We start from the raw sequence: 24,141 nt of genomic DNA on the forward strand, positions 1-24,141 counted from the left end.
AACTCATAGACATAAATCATGGTAACAAAAGATCGCGGCTCGCTAATTGGGCGTCACCGTAAACCGCCGCCATCTTGGAATACAAAAGTCAATTCTCTCGACAAAGAGTAGAAAAAACTAACGGTCGGAAACACAATCTCTTACCGCGAAAGAACATAAAAATCGTTTGGCTATTAGATTCCGCGGCAATAGCGTACGACATTTTTATTTTGAAAGCGGCACACGTGCATAGTTTATGTAGGTGAATTAATACAGTAAGTACCTTGACTACATACCGGGTGTGCAATATAATATTTTAAACTTTCGCGTTTTGAACACATATTAACTCACATTATAGACGGGTCTAACGTTGGGGCGTTGGACCCGTCTATAATGTGAGTTAATACCGGGTGTGGTCTGTAACACGAGCAAAAAATTTAACTGTAGGCTATACTCCTCAAACTGACCAACATTTTTTCAGCGACTTTTAAAAATAACTTGTAGTTTGATTTTTAATACACTTTAAAGTTTGTTGTAAGATGCAATATATTGAGAATTTTGTCATGTTTAAGGCGTGACCAACAACGCCAATCACAATGATATGGCGTGGCGATGGCGTCCACTGAAGATAATATATATTTTGTATGAAAAATAGGAAGTCTAAATACTTCATAATTTTTAAAAGTTGTGAACAAAAGTGTCACCGTTTGAGCAGTACAATCCATGTTTTAATTATTTGCTCATTTTACAGGCCACACCCGATATATCATTTTTGGGCAATAATTTATACAATGGATAGATTGTGTATCGATGCTTCTGTTTCACGCTTCTGTATTGTCAGGTTTCCTGGCAATGACAATTCACAGTAGGTACATTGATCTTACTAGTAAATAATAATGCTACACACTGTCATTACTTTTTATAAGGAAACGTACAGAAAATTTATATCCCGAAGTGACAACTCTCATGTTGCTGAAAATAAATAAATAATAAAAACGGTATATTTAAGGATAAATTCAGCTACTTCAAAACAGATGCATTTGAAAAACGTGGTCAAGTATAGCTCACCAGGAATTTTCTTTACGGCCAACCACTTTTAAAACTGGTAAAGAAATAACTTTATGCTAAAATGCTTCAATACCAAGAGTCCAATGCCAATTATACTTAAGGATGAAAATAAAAAATAAACTCAAAAATCATAATATGGAAATGCTTTATATTTTTATCCCTTATGTAAATATTTAACTTACCACCCACGCGCGTCCCAAGTTAGAGTACTGTCAATGTGTTAGCTGTGACTGCGCGGGCGCTGGTCGCAGGTATAAACAAATGTGCTAAGTAAAAAATATTATTATGGCATAATGCGCCATAAAACACGGCGGCCGCGGCTCTCAAACTGCGTAGCGCGTAGTAGCGCGTAGACGCGTAGCGGACGTGAGCGCTACGAACCACGGTGATAGGTTCTTTTTTTAAACAAAATTAGTTTTATTTTGCACGAAAATTTTAATAAATTATACCTAACTACTCACAAAAGAAATCAAAATAAAATAGTAAGATTCATTCTGAAGGCATAAGGCATAGGCCATTAACAAAAGTAATAAAATAAACTATGTTGATATTAGATTATTTCTGTTACATATAAGTTTTGTCTCAATACTCGTATTGTTTTTGGAAACATATTAATGGCATAACACAACACGAAGCGAAATTTGAGACAGATGACGCTGGCTCTGTTTGCTATGTTTCTACTTGTTTTATAGAATATGGTGTCTTATAATTATTTTTAAAACCAAATTTTAATTCTCAATCCAAACGCAAACAGTCAGAATTCAAAAAGTTTGAGAGCCACTAAAAGATGGTACTTTAACATAAACAATGTTAGTGATTTCTATTAAAACCATTCGGCATTTCGATTTACGAATTATATTAGAATAACGTCTGGGAACGGGTATCTGCGCAATGCGCAATAAATAACCCGAACGGACAGGCGCGTGCGCAACTCAAACCCAACTTTATATTCTCCAAGATACAGTTTATTTTTAAATGTTTGCTGTAATTCTATTTGGTAACTATCGGTAATAAAAATTGTTAGAATTTGGTAAGCGGTATGCATCATCGAAGTATGTCTCATACAATCTAGTTTATTATTGTTTATTTATTTAAAGTATATGTAAGTAGGTGTGGTATGGTTTCCGCTATCTACGTACTTTTTTGGTGTCATCCGTGATTCGTGTGTGGAGATTGGTTTTCTTGTAATATGTTGATATTCCGACGTCGATGTAAGTTTTTAAAAAGATAAAAGTTACTGTCTTAGTATTGAGCCGTCAGTACGATTGTTTGGTACTACAAGAACAACAAATATATGTACATCTGTACATTCTTCCTTTTGCAAAACCTAATAATAATAACATATTTCAGGAAGGCGGTAATTTTGGACACGGCGCGTATAGTACGTCGATTCCTCACTCTGCGGCCCTGACCACCGGCAGCTTGGGCCCTGCCCCGCTGCTGGCGGCACCCTAGGTTAGGTTTTTTATGTGTTTATAATTTATTTTTTATTGTTTTGTAAGTGTTTTTATATTTTACTTTTATATTCATATTATAATTAACCTAACTTAAGATGAAAAATAAATAAAGAAATAACATATTTTCAGCATTAGGTACAAGACTGAAATAATGCGACGAAATCTTTTTCATAGGAGATAAACTTTGTAGGAGCTATAGGAACATTGTGTTACATGCATTTAAACACACACATGCTTAAAAAACAAATTACAAAGTATCTTATGTAAAATTATAATAATATGTGTTTACAGAACATACATGCAAGACACTACATCTACTACACACACACACACACACACATCTAAATCTACTACATACATATACTACAGTGCAGTCTGCCTATATGTATAAGCGAAAATAGTGTTGAGATGAAAGAGTTACGAGTACAAATTAAAAGTTAAATCATTGATAGCATTTCATCTCAACACAATAAAGAAGAGGTGTGACAGAATGTGTATGGATGTATAAATGGCAGACAGTAACAAGTAAATATTGCTGTATTTTTCCATATTTTTCCAAGGAGTTTAATTAAATAAATGGAAATACAAGAGCTACACCTATATTTTAGTTTTTAATAAGTACTTTAACATTCAGAAAACTATCAAACGTAATATTTCTTACAATTAGGTACATTACTTTTTAGTATTCCCATTATGAAAATCATTGCATAATGTAAGAATAAGACTCCTAAAAGCAATTTAATGGTTAAAAACACTTCAATTGGAGTAGGTTTGATAATCAATACTTTTGGGTAAAATTAAAATACGTAAATAGATAACTAAATCAATCTTCTGCTGCGGTTTTGACTTTCAAGACACAGGCACATTTTATAAAGCTACAGGTTACAATTTTAAGAGTCAAAAGCAGCAATACTGTTTAAAATGCCTCTCGAGGGTCTCGACATTGGTCAAGCACGTGTCAAACGCCGTTTTACACCAGTCAACATGTAACTTGCAGCTTTATGGGATCCTGATATACAGGGTTCAAAAGGCCGGCCACGAAGCATTGTAAAAGGTTCGCTCACCCAGCCGACGTTGAGGTTGGCCTGCAGCCGGTAGTTGAGGTCGGGGTCGGAGTGCGCGCCGCTGCGGCCCAGCGAGCCCGACGTGCTGGAGCCGGAGGCCCGCTGGCCGCGCCCGCCGCCCTGCGCACCACGCCAGCGTCAGCACCGCGCCGGCATGATCACACATCCGCGCTGCCTATCAGAGGCGCCTATTTAACCTACTCAGCTCAACACATAGACGCTTAGCGCTTACGCTCTGTTGCCTACTTTGCATATAACCTACTGCTATCAACCGCTGCGCTGCCTACTCTGCTTATTAACCTACTACTGAGCTCAAGGTTGACTTCTCTTGGGCTGCTTATAAGCTTTAGTTGCTCGAAGTTGATGCGACACTCTAATTGCTTATGCTTAACTGCTACGTATTGGTTTTATCTCTTTAATTGCTTATAAAGTTTTTTAATTGAAGCAATTGGATGCTGATGATTGCTTATGTAACCTACTGATAGATTTACTGTATGTAACTTGCTTTTACTTTGACTGCTTAAAATTTCAGCTGGTCTAACTTTATTATTACGCTTCAATTGTAAAATACCTTGCAAAACTGCCTTAAGGTTGACTCACGCTAGACCGGGCCGTGCCCGGACCGAGACGTTCGACATGCCATTTTCTATGACGGCTGCTCGGTGATCACGTGGTGCTTCCATAGAAAACGAAGCTCCGGAAGCTCCGGCTCGGCCACGGCCCGGTCTAATGTGAGTCATCCCTTAAACAGAAATACCTGTAGGTACCTACTCAAAAATGATTATATCTTGCTATCCTGAACTCAACCTCCACTACAGATTTACTAGTTGTTTCATTTTAGTGTTACTCTTAACGCTGCTTTCAAATCTTGCGCTCAAATATAAAACCTCCTCCTTTACCAGACTGCTAGACTAGAACCCAATAATTCATTGAGCTGCCACTATACCAAGATATATAAAGTATACATACTTTGTACAGGGGTTAGTTGGTTAGTAGTGGTGGTTCTAGAGATTGTTGAAGAAGAGTCAGGTTCGTTTTCAAGCAAGTTCGGGGTATGGCTACGGTTAAGGTATGCACAAGAATGTCTAAGGTACCTACTGGTAACATGACAAATAAATACAATATGGATTTAACCCAGTATTGAAACTAACAATAACATTTTTCTGGATTATCTTGAGTTTAATAAATAGGAACATTTACAATGCTACCACGAAGGTTGATCCGGCGCATCCTGTGGAGTAAGCTATAAGGGGCTCTGATGATGGCGTCAGAGGTGAGACACAAAATGAGGACAGTACGAGTAAGTGAAGGACGGAAGAACTATGTCAAGAATGCAGATCTAAAGGTGGTTGCTACTAGTGGTTATTGTATGTACACTTCATATAGTAGAAGAAATTGCTACTATTTCTGTCATAAACTCTAACGTTCTAAACTTTAACAGAAATATTAGCATTTGGTTATATGGAAACTAAAGAACGCGTCTAGGTTTAAAAATGTATGCAGATAATGCAGACAAATGCATCCAATATTTCCACATACCCTTATTATATCCAATAACACTACGGCATAGGATGGACACGTCTTGGTCGGTGTGAGCACTGCTTGTTTTGTGCGTCTACATTAAGAACATGAAAACCACTTGTCATGGCTCTTTAGCCAAATTCCACGCAAAATGTGATGGTTTTCAGACTCTCACTCAAAGGGTTATTAAATCTATCATTTTACCGAATACTTTCTGCTATCCTTCTGCTAAGCGTCCTAAAGAAGGATAGATTTAATAACCCCTACAGTGCTGGTGTGCTTCATAAATTATTACAAAAGAAGTGCCATCATATAAAGTAGAGTTACTTATATCTGCGTCACCCCGCGTGTAGTGCCTAAGATAAGCATCGCGATGTGTGATCATGTAGCGTCTAAAAAAGCAACTATAACTATCTATCAGTAACTAGTCATATTCTAAACATACTTTAGCGTTTGCAAATGCTTGTCGTAGCAAAAGGTACTTTTAGATATTTTTTGCAATGTGACAGTACACGCAAACTTATTAAAAGATATAAAATTAACCTGTCGGTCATTTGTGACCTGTTTCACATAAATATATTTAAAATAAGTTACACACACAAATGTTAATATTTGTACGTTTTGCTATGACACGTAAGAGATATTGTGAAGAAAGTAAACGTTAAGCCAAAAACAGACAAGTTAGAAAAACATTCAAAGATAGGATAACATTTACTTCTTCGGTACAGTCAAAAAACAAAAAAACAAACAGTAGAATATCGTTGCATCCCCGGAAGAATGAATGAGCGCGCCGCGCTCTTGTTTTGTGGTTGCATCCTTCCAAAGTATTGAATATATAAAATGTCAAATTTACAAGTACAAGTAAAGATAGACCATTAGACGTGGGAAAATGTTTAAAGAATTCCTTTTGGCGAATCTGTACCTGTTTAAATGCATGTTTATCAGAAATAATTTATTAAGTTTAACTAGTACATATTATTTGTAATTTTACTTAACTTTGAATAGGTAGTAAAGTTAATAAAACTTCTTATTTCTTAGAACTTTTAAGTAATCTTCGAGGTAGTAAAATATTTACTGGTAGTACTCAATACCTTCTGAAATGGCTTTTGGTATCAAATTACTTTAGGTAGGTTCAAAGATTTTGGTAATATATTATTGGTCATGATTTGCACAATTTTAAATCATTAGTCCATGACATCTTTTTTTACATTTACATTATCAGTTAATGTAATCGTATTTCTAAAACGCCTATAATCCGCTGCTCAAATGAAGCTACAAACATTTTTACATATTGTTCTCAGCAAGTTGCGTAAAAGTGACAGGAACTTGTATTTATGGGCATAGCGCTCTCGCCCACACGACGTTCATCGGTTCACTTCAAAAACTGTTATAAATTGTGAATGTGTGATTTAGAACTATATGGTCATAGTGTATGTGGGTCAATTTCACCAAACGAGCATTTTTGTCTAATTTCCATGGAATTTTGAAATACCAACATGACACAAAAAAAAATATGCTGAGAATTTGTTAAAAAATATAATAAATATTAATTTTCTTATGGGATAAAAATATTAATAAAACTATAAAAGTTATTTAAATTTAAAATTTTGGTCAGGGCACGGGAATTAGTGTGCCCATGGAAATTAGATTTTACTAGGACGGAAATTAGAACACGGCACGGGAATTGTTTTCTTAACTTATTTTGGTACTTAAAACTATTATTTATGTATATTTTAATCTACAATAATATACTGCAACCATACTGAAGTGGCATCGGACATATTTACCTTCTTTAATTTTAGTTTCGAACGACAAATCTACGAAAGTATGTTACACTAAAAACTACGTATATGACTAATCCTTTCCTTTATTTTAATGGCAACTAATCTCTCTTTCTTAGTAAAATGTACATATTTCAAAACAATACTTTGAGTAGTTTCGTAAACTTGTCCGCCTTTACATACAAAACTATTCATTAAAAAGTGTCATTATGTATCTGCATGTAGATAGGTACAAGGTGTATGGTCTTATAGGAAATGATACTAAGAAATAAATAGGGGCACAGTGAGAAGAAGTTATTGTGTAAGTTAATCTGAAGAAATCGAATATGCTGCCTTCATAAATTAATAACCCAAAAAATTGTTTGAACACATATGAGGTAAGGTGGGGTAAGACTATCACCGGGGTAAGACTATCACTTGTATAGAATCCTCATACTGTTAGTCTTGCCCCGATCAAAATAAACTAAGTTAGTCTTACCCCGCCTTACTTTACACATAGGTATACGGGGTGTCCCTGCCCTGCGGGAAAATCTTCAAAGCGTAGGTTGGTTAAGTAATTTCTCAAAAATATCATAATCTTCCTAAAAAAAACTTACTTACAAAATACCCCCTGGCACTGACTAAAATAACCGACTTGGTTTCACATTACATCCCAAAACTTTTTTGTAGTAGAGTAGAAGAACTGCGTTGCGAGATTTGCATCTTTTTACATGAATTGAAATGATCCCATCTCTTTTTGTAGGCTGTCCTTCTTTTCGGGTAAACATACCCATACCATACTGATACTATGTATATACATATCATAATACATCTTTATTCATACTCACATCGTCCATCGTAGTGTACCTTTATTTTCCCTACTAATTGTAAGAACTAAAAGGTAACGTTGTTATCGCATATATTTCTATAGGATTACAAACTTAATTATGCAGTTATCTTTAGAACGTGACTAATATTGCAGTATTATTAGATTTTTATTAGCTTAAAAAGCTAAAACCTAATTACGTTTCAAATTTGGAACTTGTGGGTATGCTAGAAGTACCTTAAAATAATATTGATTGAGAGTGATTGTGCCAGTGACAAAGCTAAGGGATTGTAAAGTGTATTAATTCTTAGACTACATGCTCAAATTAAATGTTATTTAGATAGAATGTTATTGAGATTTGATGGTACGGCCGTGCCACTTTGTTATGCTCGACTTTGCGGCGGCACTGCCGTGCCCCCAGATCCTTTGTCCTTCTTCAGGCCTCAAACTATCTCCATGCCAAATATGTATTATCAAGATGATATTGTTTCAGCGGCTTAAGCGTGATGAGATAACAGACAGACAGACAGAGATACTTTCGCATTTATAATATAGTAAGAATAGGATATATTTATTTTTTCTTGTACCTATTAGAAAAGCCAATTTATAACAACTAATCTATTAAACGAGCAATTCTTGTATATATTTCGGGGATCTCGGAAACAGCTCTAACGATTTCGATGAAATTTGATCATATATGGGCGTTTTCTGGGATGAAAAATCGATCTAGCTAGGTGTCTCTGAGAAAACGCGCATTTTTGAGTTTTTAGGTACGTATATGTTTTCCGAGCAAAGCTCGGTCTCCCAGATATTTAAATTTTATACGGCTTACGCTGTCAGCTGTCAAATTTACAAAATAAAACCATTGTAAATTTGATTCATTTTGTTTCATGTAACCTTAGGTACGGGTATTATAATATGTAATAATTCCAAAAATAGTTTTATGTTTATATAATATTTTAATATTATAATATGATAAATGAATAAGGTAAGGTGGCGCAAGACTAACAGTACGAGGATTCCATACAAGTGATAGTCTTACCCTAGTGTCGTCTTACCCCACCTTACCTTACGTATTAAAATTGCCCGGGTTATTCGGGTCCACCCTGTAAGTATGTACTATAGTACTTATACTAAAAAACCGTTCATAGATTTTTGTGCATTCTCTGAGATTTCCTTAAATGTAAAATAGAAAGATATACGTCATATTATTATTACATATAATATATATTCAATGCCAATATATATATATATGTAATAATAATATGACGTAAACATTGCCAATTAACTTACAGTGCCCCCAATTAAAAATTTGTTGACAATAAATGTAATACTTTCTAATTCCCGTGCCACTTAATCAGCTGTTTTAGGTAAATATTCTATGGGAATTAGGGCACGGAAATTAGAATTCGTAATAAAAAAATTCGCCAAAAATTTAAATCGTGTTTAACCAAACTGTTATGTTATCGCTTACATAAAGATACATAAAGGGCTCCTAAATATGACAATTGTTTTTGAAAAGCTATGTGGGAAATAAAATTTATAAGGGGCATCGAAATTAGAAAAAAATTGTCGCCCACCCGGATTCCGAAATACTTATGCGATTTGCTCGAACACGCCGCGGCTTGACGTACATCCGCTTGCTTTGAGAATCAGCCGAATATTGCCAGTACAGGTGAGGCGGGACACGAGGCGGTTCAGATACAGACGTCGGCTGTGAGAGCCCTTTGAGTTTTGCCGACGAAATTTTACTCGCGCGCTCGGACAAAATTTAAACTTCGATCACGAGTTATTTACCACAATGAAGTTAATAGTGTATGTGCTCAGTGATAGTAAATATCATCTAGTTTAAGTATTTGACACTAAATTAGTGATACTAATGTAGAATTTTTCGTAGGATTTTTCATTATGCTCAAAAGTAGATTCCGGACAGGGCACGGGAGTAGTAATTTGAGCCTTTAGGTATTTTTAAGTGTACTATAAAAACCAATTAATCAGTGAATTCATATGGAACCCGGTGTGAAAGTGTGGCTTCTATATGTAAAAAAAAAATGGTAAGTATTATTTGATGCTAACCCGCGATTTTCATCACGGACAGAAAAAAAATCGTGTTCAGAAATTGACCCATGTGTCTTTGGACATGCGCACTCACGTCCAGATGGCTCTGAACCCCAATTTTGAATAAGAAACAAGGTTATAAATGGTAAACAAATCTACTTAAATTCATATTCGCTGAAATCGTTAAGTGGCTTCAAAACAAAAAGTCGTGCACACTTGTTACAAATTCAACTACAAACATTCCAGTAACATACTTACAAATATCACTTTTATTCACTCACACGCTTTTATTCACTCACACACATTTCTGTTTATAGAAAAACTATGATTAGTCTTAGTTTTGGTTTAGTTTTAGTTTAGCTGCTTTAGTTTAAGTTTTTGGCTTCTTTTTTCCTGTGACTTTGTGCAACTGTTTGATATTCAAATATAAGTACTTTGGTTTGGTGTGGCCACACCATACACCAATAATTATTGCCCACGCAAAATTTTATTATTTAAAAAAAAAGACGGTAGTCTATGTCATGTGATTGCTCTTTTCTATCTTTTCTGTTTTTTACTTGTATATTAATTTTCTATCTTTTCCTTGCTATATGAATAATAATGTTTATGTTTCTTTTAAATCAATGTAAATAATTTAATTTATTTGTGTGTCGTTGGCGTACGTGTCGCCATCAATTTTTAGATTAAGTCAGGTCCCCACAGAAAACCAGCGCCACGGTCTGCCGCGGCATCATGCTGAGTGGGACTCCTATTTTAGCGTCCTAATCTCTTTTATGTCTGCATACTTTTCTTTTATTTATTTTTTCCATGTACTATGTTGTGACGTTAAAATAAATGTATTTCTTCTTCTTCTTCTTCTATATCATGGTCAAAGAGCTTGCTTAGCTTTTCGGAAGTTTGTCACAGGAGAAAGAACCCTAGAAGATGGAACTTAATTGAAAAACCCTTGAGGCATATTTCTACTTAAGTATCCTACTTACTTGAAGATCCGGAGCTAAATTGAAGATCTTCCTCTCAAACTATCTCAAGAATGTATAGAATAATTGGTGTGCTAAAAAGTTCACGTAATGCCTAATTACACAGTAATAAACACTTTTTTTATTAACATTTCTGAAGCAGAGACGACAGTAGGCAAAACACAGTTAAAGGCCAGTTTTATGTTCTGTCGGTACAAAAATTATGATCATATCTCTCACTAAAACATCCTAGTTGGCATTAGTAGTAAACTTTCCGTATACAAAGATTCCGAGAATCCTTGTATTTGGCGAAAACTAGATGATTTAAATAAGTAATGAATGAGCACAGCCCGCCCTGAGGAATTATTTGACATGATGCCAACGGCCGCTTTCTATCACCGTACCGCTCGCCGTCGGCAGGGTGTTCATCTTCACACCCTAGAACCTAAATAGTCGCGTACTGTGCGATTTAAGAGGAATTTCCTCCCGCGGACGCTCCGGCTGTGAAATGAGGTCCGAGGTTTTCCCAAGGGCCTACAGTATAGGGTTCTTCAAAAAAGGAGTGTACATGTTTTTAAAAAGTCGTCAAAGCGCATGTAACACCTCTGGAGTTGCAGGCGTCCATAGCCTACGATGACTGCTTACCATCAGGCGGGCCGTATTCTTGTTTGCCACCGATATGGTATTGAAAAAAAGTAAGTAAGTATACAGTACGGCTAGACGACGAATACATTACGCAGAAACTGCGCTATGGCGGAAACGACTCATCACAGCTACAGTCAAACCTGTATTCATAATGTACCTAATAAGTACAGTCAACTGAATAACACTGAGTTTACATTTATATTTTCCATTTGTTCCTTGGAAAGATGTTTCATAGACAAGGCAATAAGTAACGTATATAGGGGCCCACTGATTAACAGTCCGCCGGACGGTATCGGCCTGTCAGTTAGAACAAAATTTTGACAGTTCCGAACAACTGACAGGCCGATACTGTCCGGCGGACTGTTAATCAGTGGGCCTCTTTAATGAAATATCTACGACATTTAATTATAATATATAGTTTCATTTAGTAACTTCTACCACCTATTAACGTTGTATTATAGTTGTAAGTATTACGAGTATTAGGGTGCATATTAAGAATCAGGTACTTACCTACAAAAAATGTTTATGCAGAATACACACCTACACCTGTCTTAGTTTACCGCTACGAAAACCTTTGTAAATATTTATACTTATGTAACTCTATGTACAACATATGTACAGATAGCAAAACTAGTAACTTAGGATATTTGTGGGGTGCTAAGCTAGGTAATAGTTTTTCTGACTGTACAATAACTTATTAACGTATTTCTCTACGACAGCGTTTTATAGTTATAGGTATTGAATAAATGTGACTGTATCGAAATGTTTTAAAAACGGGCCTTGCCCACGTTGCCCGCTATTATAGTTCCATACTCATAAGATTCATTACACTTATTGGATAGAGCGAATATTACCATTTTCGTGTGTTGCTAGGGAAGGAAATGTGGCTGGATAATATATCGATGATTTATAAATTTTATCGAATGTCCCTGCTCTTTCAAACCTATTTACATTGCTTTTGCGTTGAGTTATAAATAAGTATACGTTTTTTTCTTGTGTTTAATTAAAAGCAATTATTGTGTTTTTCTTTACTCCGTTCATATTCGTACGAAAAATAAGTGATTTTTCAAAATAAAGTTAGTAATCACTTGCTAAAACTGTAGATCAAAGGATCTATTAATAGTCATAATATTAAAAGTTGTAGAAGTTAAACTAAATCTAAGTCTAAGATAATTAAAAGCAATTCAACATTTATCTTTAAAGTTTATTAACTTTTAAAGAAGTTATGTTTAATTATTAAGTCAGGTTTGCAAGTTAGATTATAATAAATATTCACATTCTTTGTTTAGATAGTCACGCAAAACTTACTAAAACTGTTTAAGTTTACAAATTATTGTAATAAACTTCGCGAATATTGCAAATTTATTGAAATTCCAACAAGCTAACTACTAACACGTATAAAATATCTAAATTGGAACCTTCGTATCTAATTTTAATATTTTCTATTTACATTAAGATATTAAATAATGTGTCTTTCACTTATTAACTTCCAGGCATATCGAAGCAGACGGGTGCAATAAAAAGATCGTATCGCTCTGATAATTTATCGACAAATCCCGTCACTAGTGGAACCAGTTCGCGTGTTAATTGCGGTACCGAATCGGTATCGGGCCATTTGAATATCGGTTATTTATGGTCGCGACATCGTTGAGTACATCTCTACTTGTGGTAATCCTGCTAATGTATGCGCGTACACTTAAACCGACCTATCCACTGCATTTTACATAACTTCTATGTGTTTATATATAAGGTTGATATTAGCTTGGTATCTGTTGGATTTAATTTGGTTTGGTGTACGTGCGTGGTCACTTGGTCGGTGTAGTGGGGTTTTACCTAATTGCGTAAAGACGAATAATGTTTCGTGTTGGAAACTGGTTGTCTTTGCTGAGATGAGGCGGTATTACAATTAGATGTTTTTTGACCTTTATGAGCACAGCTTGTTTAATATTTAAAGAATAATTAATGGTTTTATTTTCTAAGAGTAATTAAAGTTGTGATCTTTAATTTTAAGATATTTTTTGTAATTTATATGTATTTAAGCAAGGTAATTCGAAACTTATAAGAACAATGGAGAGTTTACATGGTTTTTGGACACGGCATACATGTTGTTGATTATGATTAGGCTGCTTTACCACTGAGGCGGAGATGAGAGGAGACGGGCGGGAATTAATCAATAGCATTACTTGTAATGCACATCTCTTCTCCGCTCCGCTCCGCTGGATTACAACCAATACTATTAGTCACGTCTCCTCTCATCTCCGCCTCAATTGAAAAGGCAGCCTGGAATTTGACATACTCTTGATTTGGTGTTAGTAGTATAATTCCAATAACAAATTATAATTTTCTATTATCATTACAAATCATATTATCTAATACTGATATCGGAATTGTAGCGCAAGGATATATATGTGAATGTGAATGATAGTTTTCAAATGATATGTACCTATTTGTCTCGTCTGACTTCATATGCTAATAAGGCGATCCATCTTTAATTTTGTTTCTTATTTATACTCGTACCAAGCAGAAGAAGCAGAAACATCTGCTACAAAACTATAGGAAGTTTAAAACTAAAGAGAAAATAATCATAAACTGTCTGCGCCCAACAGGATTTGCACTTAAACAATGTTTCCAACCAATCGGTATCAGGCCATGGCCACTCATCGTTCACCGCTCTTTAATATATCTATTTAAACTACGCCTTTGAAAATTATACGATGGATGCCTGTTGTGCCGTAGGAAAATTTCCAAAATTAAAAAATTTCTACTTGGATAAATTTTGGCAAACTTTTGTATTTTCATATGGGAATTGAAATTTTTAATTCCAAAACGAAAATTTCCGTTGTTACCTGTGATTTCTTTAAATTTCCTCCTATTTTTTTACTTTTTGGAAACTTTTTCTCAACTTACATATGTGTAATCAACAATCGGATGATTAGAAGAACTTGGGTACCTATAAGTTGTAACTTACAATTTTGTTACGAAATGGTTTTTTTCTCAAGATTCATTTTGGAATAAAGAGCGGTCAAGTGCTCGTAAATTAAGAAAAAGGACAGCTACTAATATTCGCGACGCATTAGCGGCTATTGAAAGAGTCCAAACAGATATTGTATAATATGTCAGCATCACTGGTTTGACATATAGTTAGGTAGTTAAATTAAGGTGTGCTGCAAGTGCAGAAAAACAAAAGACATTTTCAAATGTCATTTTGTGTCTGATTTGATAATTAGTGTAACTTTTAGAATAATTTTATTTATTGTTCCTAATGTTTGCGTGAAAAAAGATATTATTCCAAAAGACGAAAAAACAATTGTAAAATGATTTTAACAAAGATTCAGCTTGAGACTATTGACAAGCAGACCCCAGGCACCCATTAGCCGTGGCAAAAAACCAGGACAACACGAGGACAAAGAAGAACTAAGATAGATAAATAAAGCTTTTTAATAAATAAGAATTAAAAAAAAACCAAAATTCAAATTATTATATGAGGATATATGTAGATAACTGAGCAGAAAATGACGTTTCCACATGAGGTCCAATAGTCCGGTTGAGTGACCTAATCGAAGTATACCAGTCCGTAGGCGATTGTGTCTACGGACAGAATCCAGTATGGGTGCACTTAATTTTCTTGACGTTTATGGTCTCTTAAAGCAAGTTCTCACTAACTAAACGCTCATTTTAAAAGGTAAAATATAATATTAGAACACACACGTACATATGACGTTTTGAAGTGGTGCGGTGGCGTACAGTTAAGCCGGTTACAATGGTTTCGAGAAGCGTGTCGTAAAATAGATCACGTTTCGCTGGACCGATAATGTTCCTAGGTCATAAAAGAGAACTAATTAAAGCAAGACGTCACTTAAAGTACTATTTGATTGACGATGAAGATATTACTAATTACACTCCCTGTACTACTAGTGAATGTGTTTAAATCATCTAATATGTACAACGAAGTTACAAATTGCAAATATTTGTACTAATCAATAGGCCAAGGCCCTTATATTTAAATAATACTCGTATCGATGGTCAATTGTCATAATCTCATCTCACTAATTGTTGTTATTTTAATTAGATACGTTACGGGCTTAATTATGTATCAGCGCTTTAATACTGCCAATAAATAATTGAAATAACCGGTAATGTCCAATTTAATAAACTCATTAAAATATGACGTTTGTAGATATAAATCTAAACGACTAGGCCTGTTACGACTATAAAAATTAACGAAAAACGGAACCGTTCTCAACTTCTCATGCAACTTCGCCTACGCAAACATAGAAACGTTCGTTATTTAAAAGTAAAAAAAGTTTTTTCGGCCTGTACGAGTATCGTTTGTAAGTTTTTTATAATTATTTACGCCTGGCACAATGCAACGATCATGACTCTGAAGATAAATGAAATAAACCTTTGTACAAAAAACGCGACGTCGATTTGAGGACCGGGGCAGCAGGGCTGCATAAAAACGAAAGTGCATCCATTGTTGGACGAAACAGGACGATTTGGATGCGGCATTTGATACGATCCTTGTGAAACTTTGATGTCATTTAATAAAATGACTAATAAATAAGCTAAATAGAAATATAGATAATAAAAATTGCATTTCGATATTCTACTTTGTTTTCAAAATCTGTGATTAAGTAACCGTCATTTACCTACAAGCCGATCCGAAAGTACATTGACATCAGAATGATATTCGAATCATGTTACATATTAAGTTATCGTGTGTCTGGCCCGCGCCAAGAAGTAGGTACAAGTACGAGTGAAATGTGGATATTTTGAAACTATCAACTTCTAGCCGTGACTTCGTCTACGTGGAATAATGATGGTGATTAATTACTGATTATTGATAAAGCCTAATATCCTTTGTCCTTTTGCCGCTAAACCAAAAGCGTGAAGAGGTAACAGACAGACAGAGTTAATTTCGCATTTAAATGTATTACCACAACACAGGCTTCGTCAGGTGAACACAAACTCGCCATCAGCTACAGACTTTTTTTTCTCTTCTGAAATTTAACGTCTTACATATTGCCAGTTCCACAACTTATCCGATCCTCCGTAACCGAGGTAGATTCGGTAAGGAGATATGATATTATTTTTTGTGCGGGCCGGCGCGGGGGTGGCGACACACACAGATTGCGCACACAGTGAGAATCACAGATTGTCTTTGTGTGCGTGCATGAAATAATTAGGAAATTGTAAATAATATGGAAAATAAGCACACCGTATTTTTAATTTTTTATCTTTAGTTTTTAGTTGTACTTAATTTTAGTTTAGTATTCATTTTATAACACTTATTATTCAATAAATGAGTTTTTACTTAGTATGTAAGTATATTCATACAAACGTATTAGTTTATGATGTTGGAAAATGTTCTAAGTTTACGTGTTTTTGTAAGTTTTACCTATATAAATATAACATCACAGTACACAGATTGACTACTTTAGAGTATTGTTTTTTATACCCAAAAATAAGTAGAATTTGTTACTCCTCTTATTATTCATGATTATAAAATCGACACGCTTCTTCTTTAAATTTATTTTTTTACAAACAAGATGTATACAGTGGTGTTAAGTACTAAAAGAAATTAAAAACTAGCTTAAATCTAAAATAGGCCCTTGAGACATTGTACCAAGGATGGTGGCGGCATTTCTTCGCTGTATCTGTATAGCAACCTTATCATTAGTTATCATATAGACAATAGGTTTTTTCAACTCTAATCAGTGTTGTAAGGTTCGAATACTGAAATTTAGCAAAGTTAACTCCGACAAATTAATTACATATTTCAAACACGTATCTTACTTCACCTTGTATACCTGCACACGTATTACATGTGTGCACACAATATTCTAACACTTATCCTGCGTGTGTATGAATGCGCTATTTGTAAGCCCTTACATGTGTGCGTGTCGAGTCAGGTGGATTTTACCTTTGGTCCTTTGCTATCCTTTAAAAAGGGCCTATGAGTGTTGGAAGTTTTACAAAGGTTTTATGTTTTGTAAGGGTAGTGTCACGGTAACATCGCCATATCGATAATTTATGTGTTGCGAGGGTACGTGAGAAATAGCGGCAGGTTTTAGTGAGGTGGTGAAATGTTTTTTTAGGACGCGAACTTTTAACTAACTATTTATATGTGTAAATCGTTTTGACAAATAATAGAAACTTTAGGAAGTTTTTACTAGTAGGTACGCTATGTTGCTTAAGTTTTTATTATATTTAATCAACTAAGAAAAGTACCTACATAAGTCGTTTTAGAAACTTAGGGTTAGGTCTGACAAAATGTTGTGGTGCCACTATAAATGATACATTTCTTTAAAAATATCACATTGTGGCACTGACAATAGCACTGGTTCCCCATGGACGATGAGCGAGAAGCGATTACAACTAGCACCTAGAAACATGAGTTCAGAGTCAGTTAGGGCGGGCTCTACTACCTACAGATGTGCAAGTAGAGGACAATTTCAAAAAAGCTGGAAATGTGTCGGAAAATTTGACAGGAAACGAAGGAAACTTTCATTTTGGGAACCTACCAACAATACAGACGTTAAAGTGTCTAAATTGAGGCTTATTGAAGATTTAACCGCCGATATCATTTTGTGAGCAATATGGCGGGTGACGCGAGGGGAATGTTAATGTGTCCGATTTATTTGCGCCGGCGCAGGGCTGGGACTACACGCAGTTGAAATTAAAGATTATATTATGTGGTTTACTGTCGTTAAAAAAATATATTGGGTATGGTTTACATGGGTAGAAATATATTATTTTTAATATTTAAAGGTCTTCTGATGGCCAAAGTGATAAATTGTATTTATCTATTTTTACAAGTTTTTATTTAACTTGACTTGAATAGGTAAGTATACAGTTAGTGTGGGTCAAATCTTGGAAGCTAAAGTGACCCACTTTCCGATTCCCGATTAAGATGGAATTTTGTATACTTACATAGGTATGTAAATCGGATAACAATGCAATAATATGATGACATGGAACTGATCTGATGATGGAAACAGGAGGTGGCTATGAAACTCTTTGATAAAATAACGCTGTGTTTGGGGTTGTTGGAATTGCTGGATGAGTAATTAGTTGCCAGTGGAGAGAAAAGTACAGTCAGCGATAAAAGCTTGTAGGTACCAAAAATCAATATTTTGCCAAAATCTTATTGTACATACATATTCAATTTATTAATGACGAATACTTAGTAATGTTAACAAAGTTTTTAAACAGTACTGTTTCCTCTTTTGTTTCGAAAACAAAACAACAAATATTTTGGAATAAAACATAAAGTCTTATAATTAATCACAACTGCCAGCCCTACAGGTACTTGCAGGTACTCTTATCGCGCCATCTTTCCACTTCGTATTATATTTCCCCAACTTAAGCCATTCCCGACATTCGAAAACAACCCTTCATACATTTAACATAAGGTGCACGTGAAGTGTAAAATAAAGTTGGTTTCAGGGTTGTCGGGACCGTGTGACGTTTCATTAAAGCTTCAAGATTAACTTATTTGAGTGTTTTTTTGCATCTTTGGCGGGCGCCGGTGAACCGATCAAATTGAAATAAAAGGTGACTTGATATGGTTTTAGAGGTTTCTGTAATTTTTGTACTCGTATATTTTAGTTTATGGTAACTTGCACATACTTGGGGCCCGATTCGGATTATGGAATAGACATCTATTAGACATCACCAAGATACGATAACGATATGTTTAACATCTAACCTGTCAAATTTGACATTTGCGCGATTCTGGAGATACTCTTGAACGATTTCAGGATCTCAGGATATGACTTAGAGATCCAATTCACATCTAATAGATATCTTACACTATCTAACGTAAAAGTGACATTGGTGGCCCGAATTGCACTGCAAAAGAGAACTAGTTGATATCTAAACTATAACGAATATCTTGTGAATATCTTGAAGTTCGAATACGGCAGTTGGCAGTAAGAACGCAAACCTATAAATCCTTATAACCCAAATATAATACACTTGTCATGAAAATTTAACATGGTCGATCTCTACAGCTTTAAAATGTTTTTAACGTAACTTGAATCCCTAGGTACGATTAAGTACACCTTTAGCAAAGATTCATTTATAGTCCTAGGTGAGTATAGTCTATAGTCTAAGACTAAGATAATTCCATTCTCCTGATTTGACAGCTATCGCAAGTGACAGCAATTCGAGTTATCGCAAAATTTATTTTTTGTCAATTCAGAGACCACAAACTATATAGCGCAGTACAATTCCATCTTTTCGGCTATTAAACTAAAGGGTACGTTTTTTCGTGGGTTTTATATAGGTATTTATTACAATAAATAACTCTTTGCATTTTGTATCCAGTTGAAGAGTCAGAGCATTGTTTCGTTGCGTCAGGTCAAGTCAGGTGTTGAGACGGCGCAGCTCGCTGGCAGGCTGCGCCAAGTGCAAATCTGCGCGTGTGCGCGGCCGCACCTGCTGCGCTAAAAATAGCCGGAACGCGGCTTTAGGGAAACTTAAAGACGAACGGCACGATTCGGGAAATGAATTAGAGATTAACTAGATACGATATAGTAAAGATATGTGACGTCCCACGGGTAAAGGTACCTTATGTCGCTTGGCGCTTACGCTATTTTAACGCCGCTCCAACTCCAATACAGGGTGATTCAGGAGACGTGAGCAGGACTAACACTGCGCATTTTGTAAATTAGAAGCAACTGTCTCGTATCAGTATTAGTGAGATTAACGTTAATTTTCTACTCGTGTTGAAAAAATAATAATAAATTTATTTACGGCATGCATGGTCACCCTAAATTTAGAAACGACCGATATTCTGTGTCAAATTGAATGTCATCACTGTCATCAGGGTCTGGTTACTTTTGAAAACTCTTATCTCACTCAAGTTTGACAGTTTATTTTCTTCGTAATCAAAATGCTGTCATTACGGTTAAAGAGGTTTTATGTTTATTAATTAGGTCTTGTAGGGTAACCATGACTGTAGACAGTTAAATTTGCCCTCACCAAAAAGTTAAAAATAGGAAAAAGTGTCGTTGTTTCACCTAAATACGACGGTGATCGATCAATTATCAGTTACTGAGTGTGCAGGATTAGTCCTGCTCACGTCTCGCGAATCACCCTGTATTATTGCGGCGCTATGTGACGTAGGCGCCGGCCGCCATAAGGTACCTTTTTCCGTGGAAGGTCACATATCTTTACTATTTCATATCTAGTGAATCTCTAATTCATTTCCCGAATCGCGGCGCCATCGCCAGCTGCCATAAGGTACCTTTTGCAGTGGAACGTCACATATCTTTACTATTTCATACCTAGTGAATCTCTAATACATTTCCCGAATCGAGCCGGAAGGTTTGCGCGTGAAGAGGTAACAAACAGACAAACAGTTACTATCGCATTTATCGCAGCCTCGCAGGGATTATTTATACATATATGTATGACTGCAAATACTGCAATCCTCTTGTAGGTATGTTCATCCTGTTGGTATCGCCATCCGGGCCGAATCCGGTTGGCGAAGCCAGGCTGCGCCGGTGCGGCAGATGTGCAACATTAACAATTATCGCTGCAGAGGTGACCCCGGGTTACAGACGCGTGCCCTAGGGAAGGGGTTAGGGCGGGAAGGGACTTTCATTTTATCTGCATTTAGTGCCTACGTATTATGAAAAGAAAATCACAATTTAAATAAGGACATCAAAATATTTCCGAAGAGTGACAGATATTCTTCAGAAAAATAACTTTTATTCTACAAATATAAATCAAAGTCAAAGACATAAGCCCTTATAGCGAAAAATAAGTTAATTTACCATGAACAAAGTTACAGGGAACATGGTACGGTGATTAAATAGGTACTCATAGAGAAACACAAACAAAAACATTTATCGTGATAGTTATGTAATTACCAAATTTTTATATTAAGTTCAATTATCTTCCATTAATAAATAAATTTTGGGCAAATGCATCAAATTTTCACGCCAAGTCCTACCCTACTTTAACACAGTAGGCCCCGTCCATACAAGTTACCATTATAAAAATAAGGGATTATATATGTCCACAGAACCTCGCCAAAATTTCAAATAACTGACCTACCCAACAAAATTCAGTGAGCCCGCAATTTGGGCAGCATTATCCCGGCAAGATGGCGTCCTGCGCGCATGCGCCGTGGCCCAAGGCCGCGAGGACGCCGCAAGGGCACTCCCGCGCAGCGCGCACGCCGCATCTGGCCCTGTATTCACGCAGCTAACTAACGTATCAGTTCAGGCCATCCATTGTAATTGTAAATGTTAGGCAATACATACAGGCCAATTCGAATTTTACTTATACGATCTGTTTCCGATGTGATACTGATATGTCAGTCACTTTTACACTGAAAAAGATCGAATAACTAAATCTCGAATTAACCTGATATGTAGGTCAAACTTATGTTGGTCATGCAGTTTCAGATACCTATGATAAGCATCAATAATAACTTACTCTTTTGCTTACTTCTTAATGCTAACTTTATACCAGTTTTGTAGTGACTTAAATCAGTTTGAGTGCGACATCTGCTGTCTTCGAAATTTTTGATGCAACATAATATCTTAATATGGAGTGTTTGAATTTCAATTTGACGGCAATTTATGATGCAGGGGGTTAGAATAATGTTTGATGTATGTAATAAATGTGGCAGCGGCACCTTGTGCAAAATTTTGGTTTTGTGGTAGGCCTATAAGTATTTTTTGTTTAAGTTATTTGTTCAAAACGGTATTCTGATAAGATGGCATACCTACTTAGTGGGGTTAAGGCTGTTAATTTTGTTGAATGATAATATTGATAATCACTAATCACTTAAAAGATTGCAAAAAGAGATAAAGAAGAGTTGTACTTTCTTGCTTTGTACCTAAGTAATAGAAAAGTCAAACCCGCAATCACATTTTGATTGAAAGGAAAGATTTTTAGTTTTCCGTGCTCCCATGTAATAAACTCCTATTATGCCTAGGTTTTTTCTTTGGCTAAGCATAGTATGTATAAGATATTATTTATCTTCAACATAGAGCTCTAATTACCGATATAGGATGTCTGGAAAGTTTAAAAACCTCGCGAAATTTTCACATCGAGTCTCCTCTATTTTCTAAAATTCCAGAGATTTTTTTAACTTTTTGGAAACATTACGCAAATCGCACATCTTTACTATCATATTGCAAAATCTTGTAAGCAGTAAGCTAAATATAATGGTAGTTTGGAAACAGACGCGCTGATAATTACTATTCCCTTACCTACCTTATAATAACCGCAAGGCATCATAAGTTAGCAGAGCGATATCGCACATGCACTAATGCATCCGCTACTTGCACCGTGACTAAGTGCAGTAATAATAACGCATAATGGCTGCAGATTAAACTTGCATGTGATATGTGTTTGACAGGTTATGATGGAAATTAAAGTTATCCCTCTTCGGTAGGTATATATGAACGAATAATAATAATAATCTATATATTTTCTGATTATTCACAATTCAGAAATATATAGGTAAGTATTAATTTTGAAACTAATAATAGATTTATTTTGCAAATCTATACTAACTAACTATGCAAGTTCATTTCTTTCTAAATTATAATGGCAGAGCTAGTAGTGTAAATATTTTCTTTTAATTTTGGTATTATTCTAGAGGCCCCTTTTAAAACTGAGCCACACCAAAACATGTTGAACAAAAAACTTAATTTTAACCACTACCTATGACCTACATATTAGATAAATTCACGTTTGTACGCAAGCTCTTTCCGTAAAAAACACGTTAAAAATGTATCACGTAAAGTACAAAAGCGAAAGGAGGGATCACTTCACCTCTTGTCTATATAACAAACACTCCAGCTCCATCAGATGTAACGGAACAACCGAGGTGTTCACAACTATCTGAACAAGACACTATTTTGTATTTTGTATGCGTTAGAGCGCTTTCACATTGTCCAATCCGATAACGGATAGGTATAGGATCCTATATTCGATTTCGCAGTATTACAGTAGGTATCTGATGTAGGATTCTACATCCGATAACGTGTATCCGATAATATCGGTCGGACATGGCTGAAATTATCGGTAGTGCCTCTCCAATATCGGATATCGGATCGTGCCTATGAGAAAAACAGCTGCTAGAGCACTCTCCCATTCCCTATGGCATTATATCCGCCTTTCCTTCATTAATTTTTTTATATGAATAATACAGAAAAATATAAATAAATACCTACTTCCATCCGATATCTGATGTGAAAACGACAATGTGAAAACGCTCTTAGAGTGCATGTTTAGATATTAATGAGCACGCTAACCGTTCCGATTTCCGATATATTTGGTGGGTGTGCAAACGGCCGACGCATCGCAATTTGAATAAAATATGGCCGACCGCGTCTATCCTCGTTATTGCCGACATACCTATTGCATTTCCGATCGAGGGTGATCGTGTTTTTTTTTCCGCGCGATTTAGGGTTAAACGTTATGGCTCCTCTACACGATGGCCGAACGCTGCGCCAGCGAGATGACCTTGTGGTGGTTGGAACGCATCTACACGATGGCGACATTCAGTTATGATCTAACCGGTTTCCAAGATGGACGTGGAAGCATTAGCCTTTGCAGCAATTTATCTAAGATACGCCACGTACTATTATTATCATCTAGTAATAAAAAAAAATGTCGTAGAAGCTGCAAGAGTTTTTTGATTATAAATGAATGCTTCCCGAAAATAAATGAATGTTAGATTTTTTAAAGAATTAATTTAAATTAAATATCTTTTTTCAGTTTCATGTTACCTTATAATGTGCTTAAATTATTTTAGAGCATATTATATTTTTTATT

General features: G+C 35.5%; 1 protein-coding gene across 14 annotated transcripts in view; it reads right to left on the bottom strand.

Annotated features, from left to right (window-relative positions):
- Positions 1 to 24,141, bottom strand: part of LOC134664065 (voltage-dependent L-type calcium channel subunit beta-2) — a 201,296-nt gene that overhangs the window by 143,694 nt on the left and 33,461 nt on the right. For 10 of the 14 annotated variants that reach the window (XM_063520645.1, XM_063520644.1, XM_063520642.1 and 7 more), the window contains exon 3: positions 3,569 to 3,688. The exons of the other annotated variants lie outside the window; for them this stretch is intronic. In XM_063520645.1, coding sequence (XP_063376715.1) covers positions 3,569 to 3,688 — 120 coding nt within the window. The remainder of the gene's footprint in view (positions 1 to 3,568; positions 3,689 to 24,141) is intronic. 14 annotated transcript variants of the gene reach the window in all.

This window comes from Cydia fagiglandana, chromosome 4 (assembly GCF_963556715.1).
Source record: "Cydia fagiglandana chromosome 4, ilCydFagi1.1, whole genome shotgun sequence".
Taxonomy (NCBI): domain Eukaryota; kingdom Metazoa; phylum Arthropoda; class Insecta; order Lepidoptera; family Tortricidae; genus Cydia; species Cydia fagiglandana.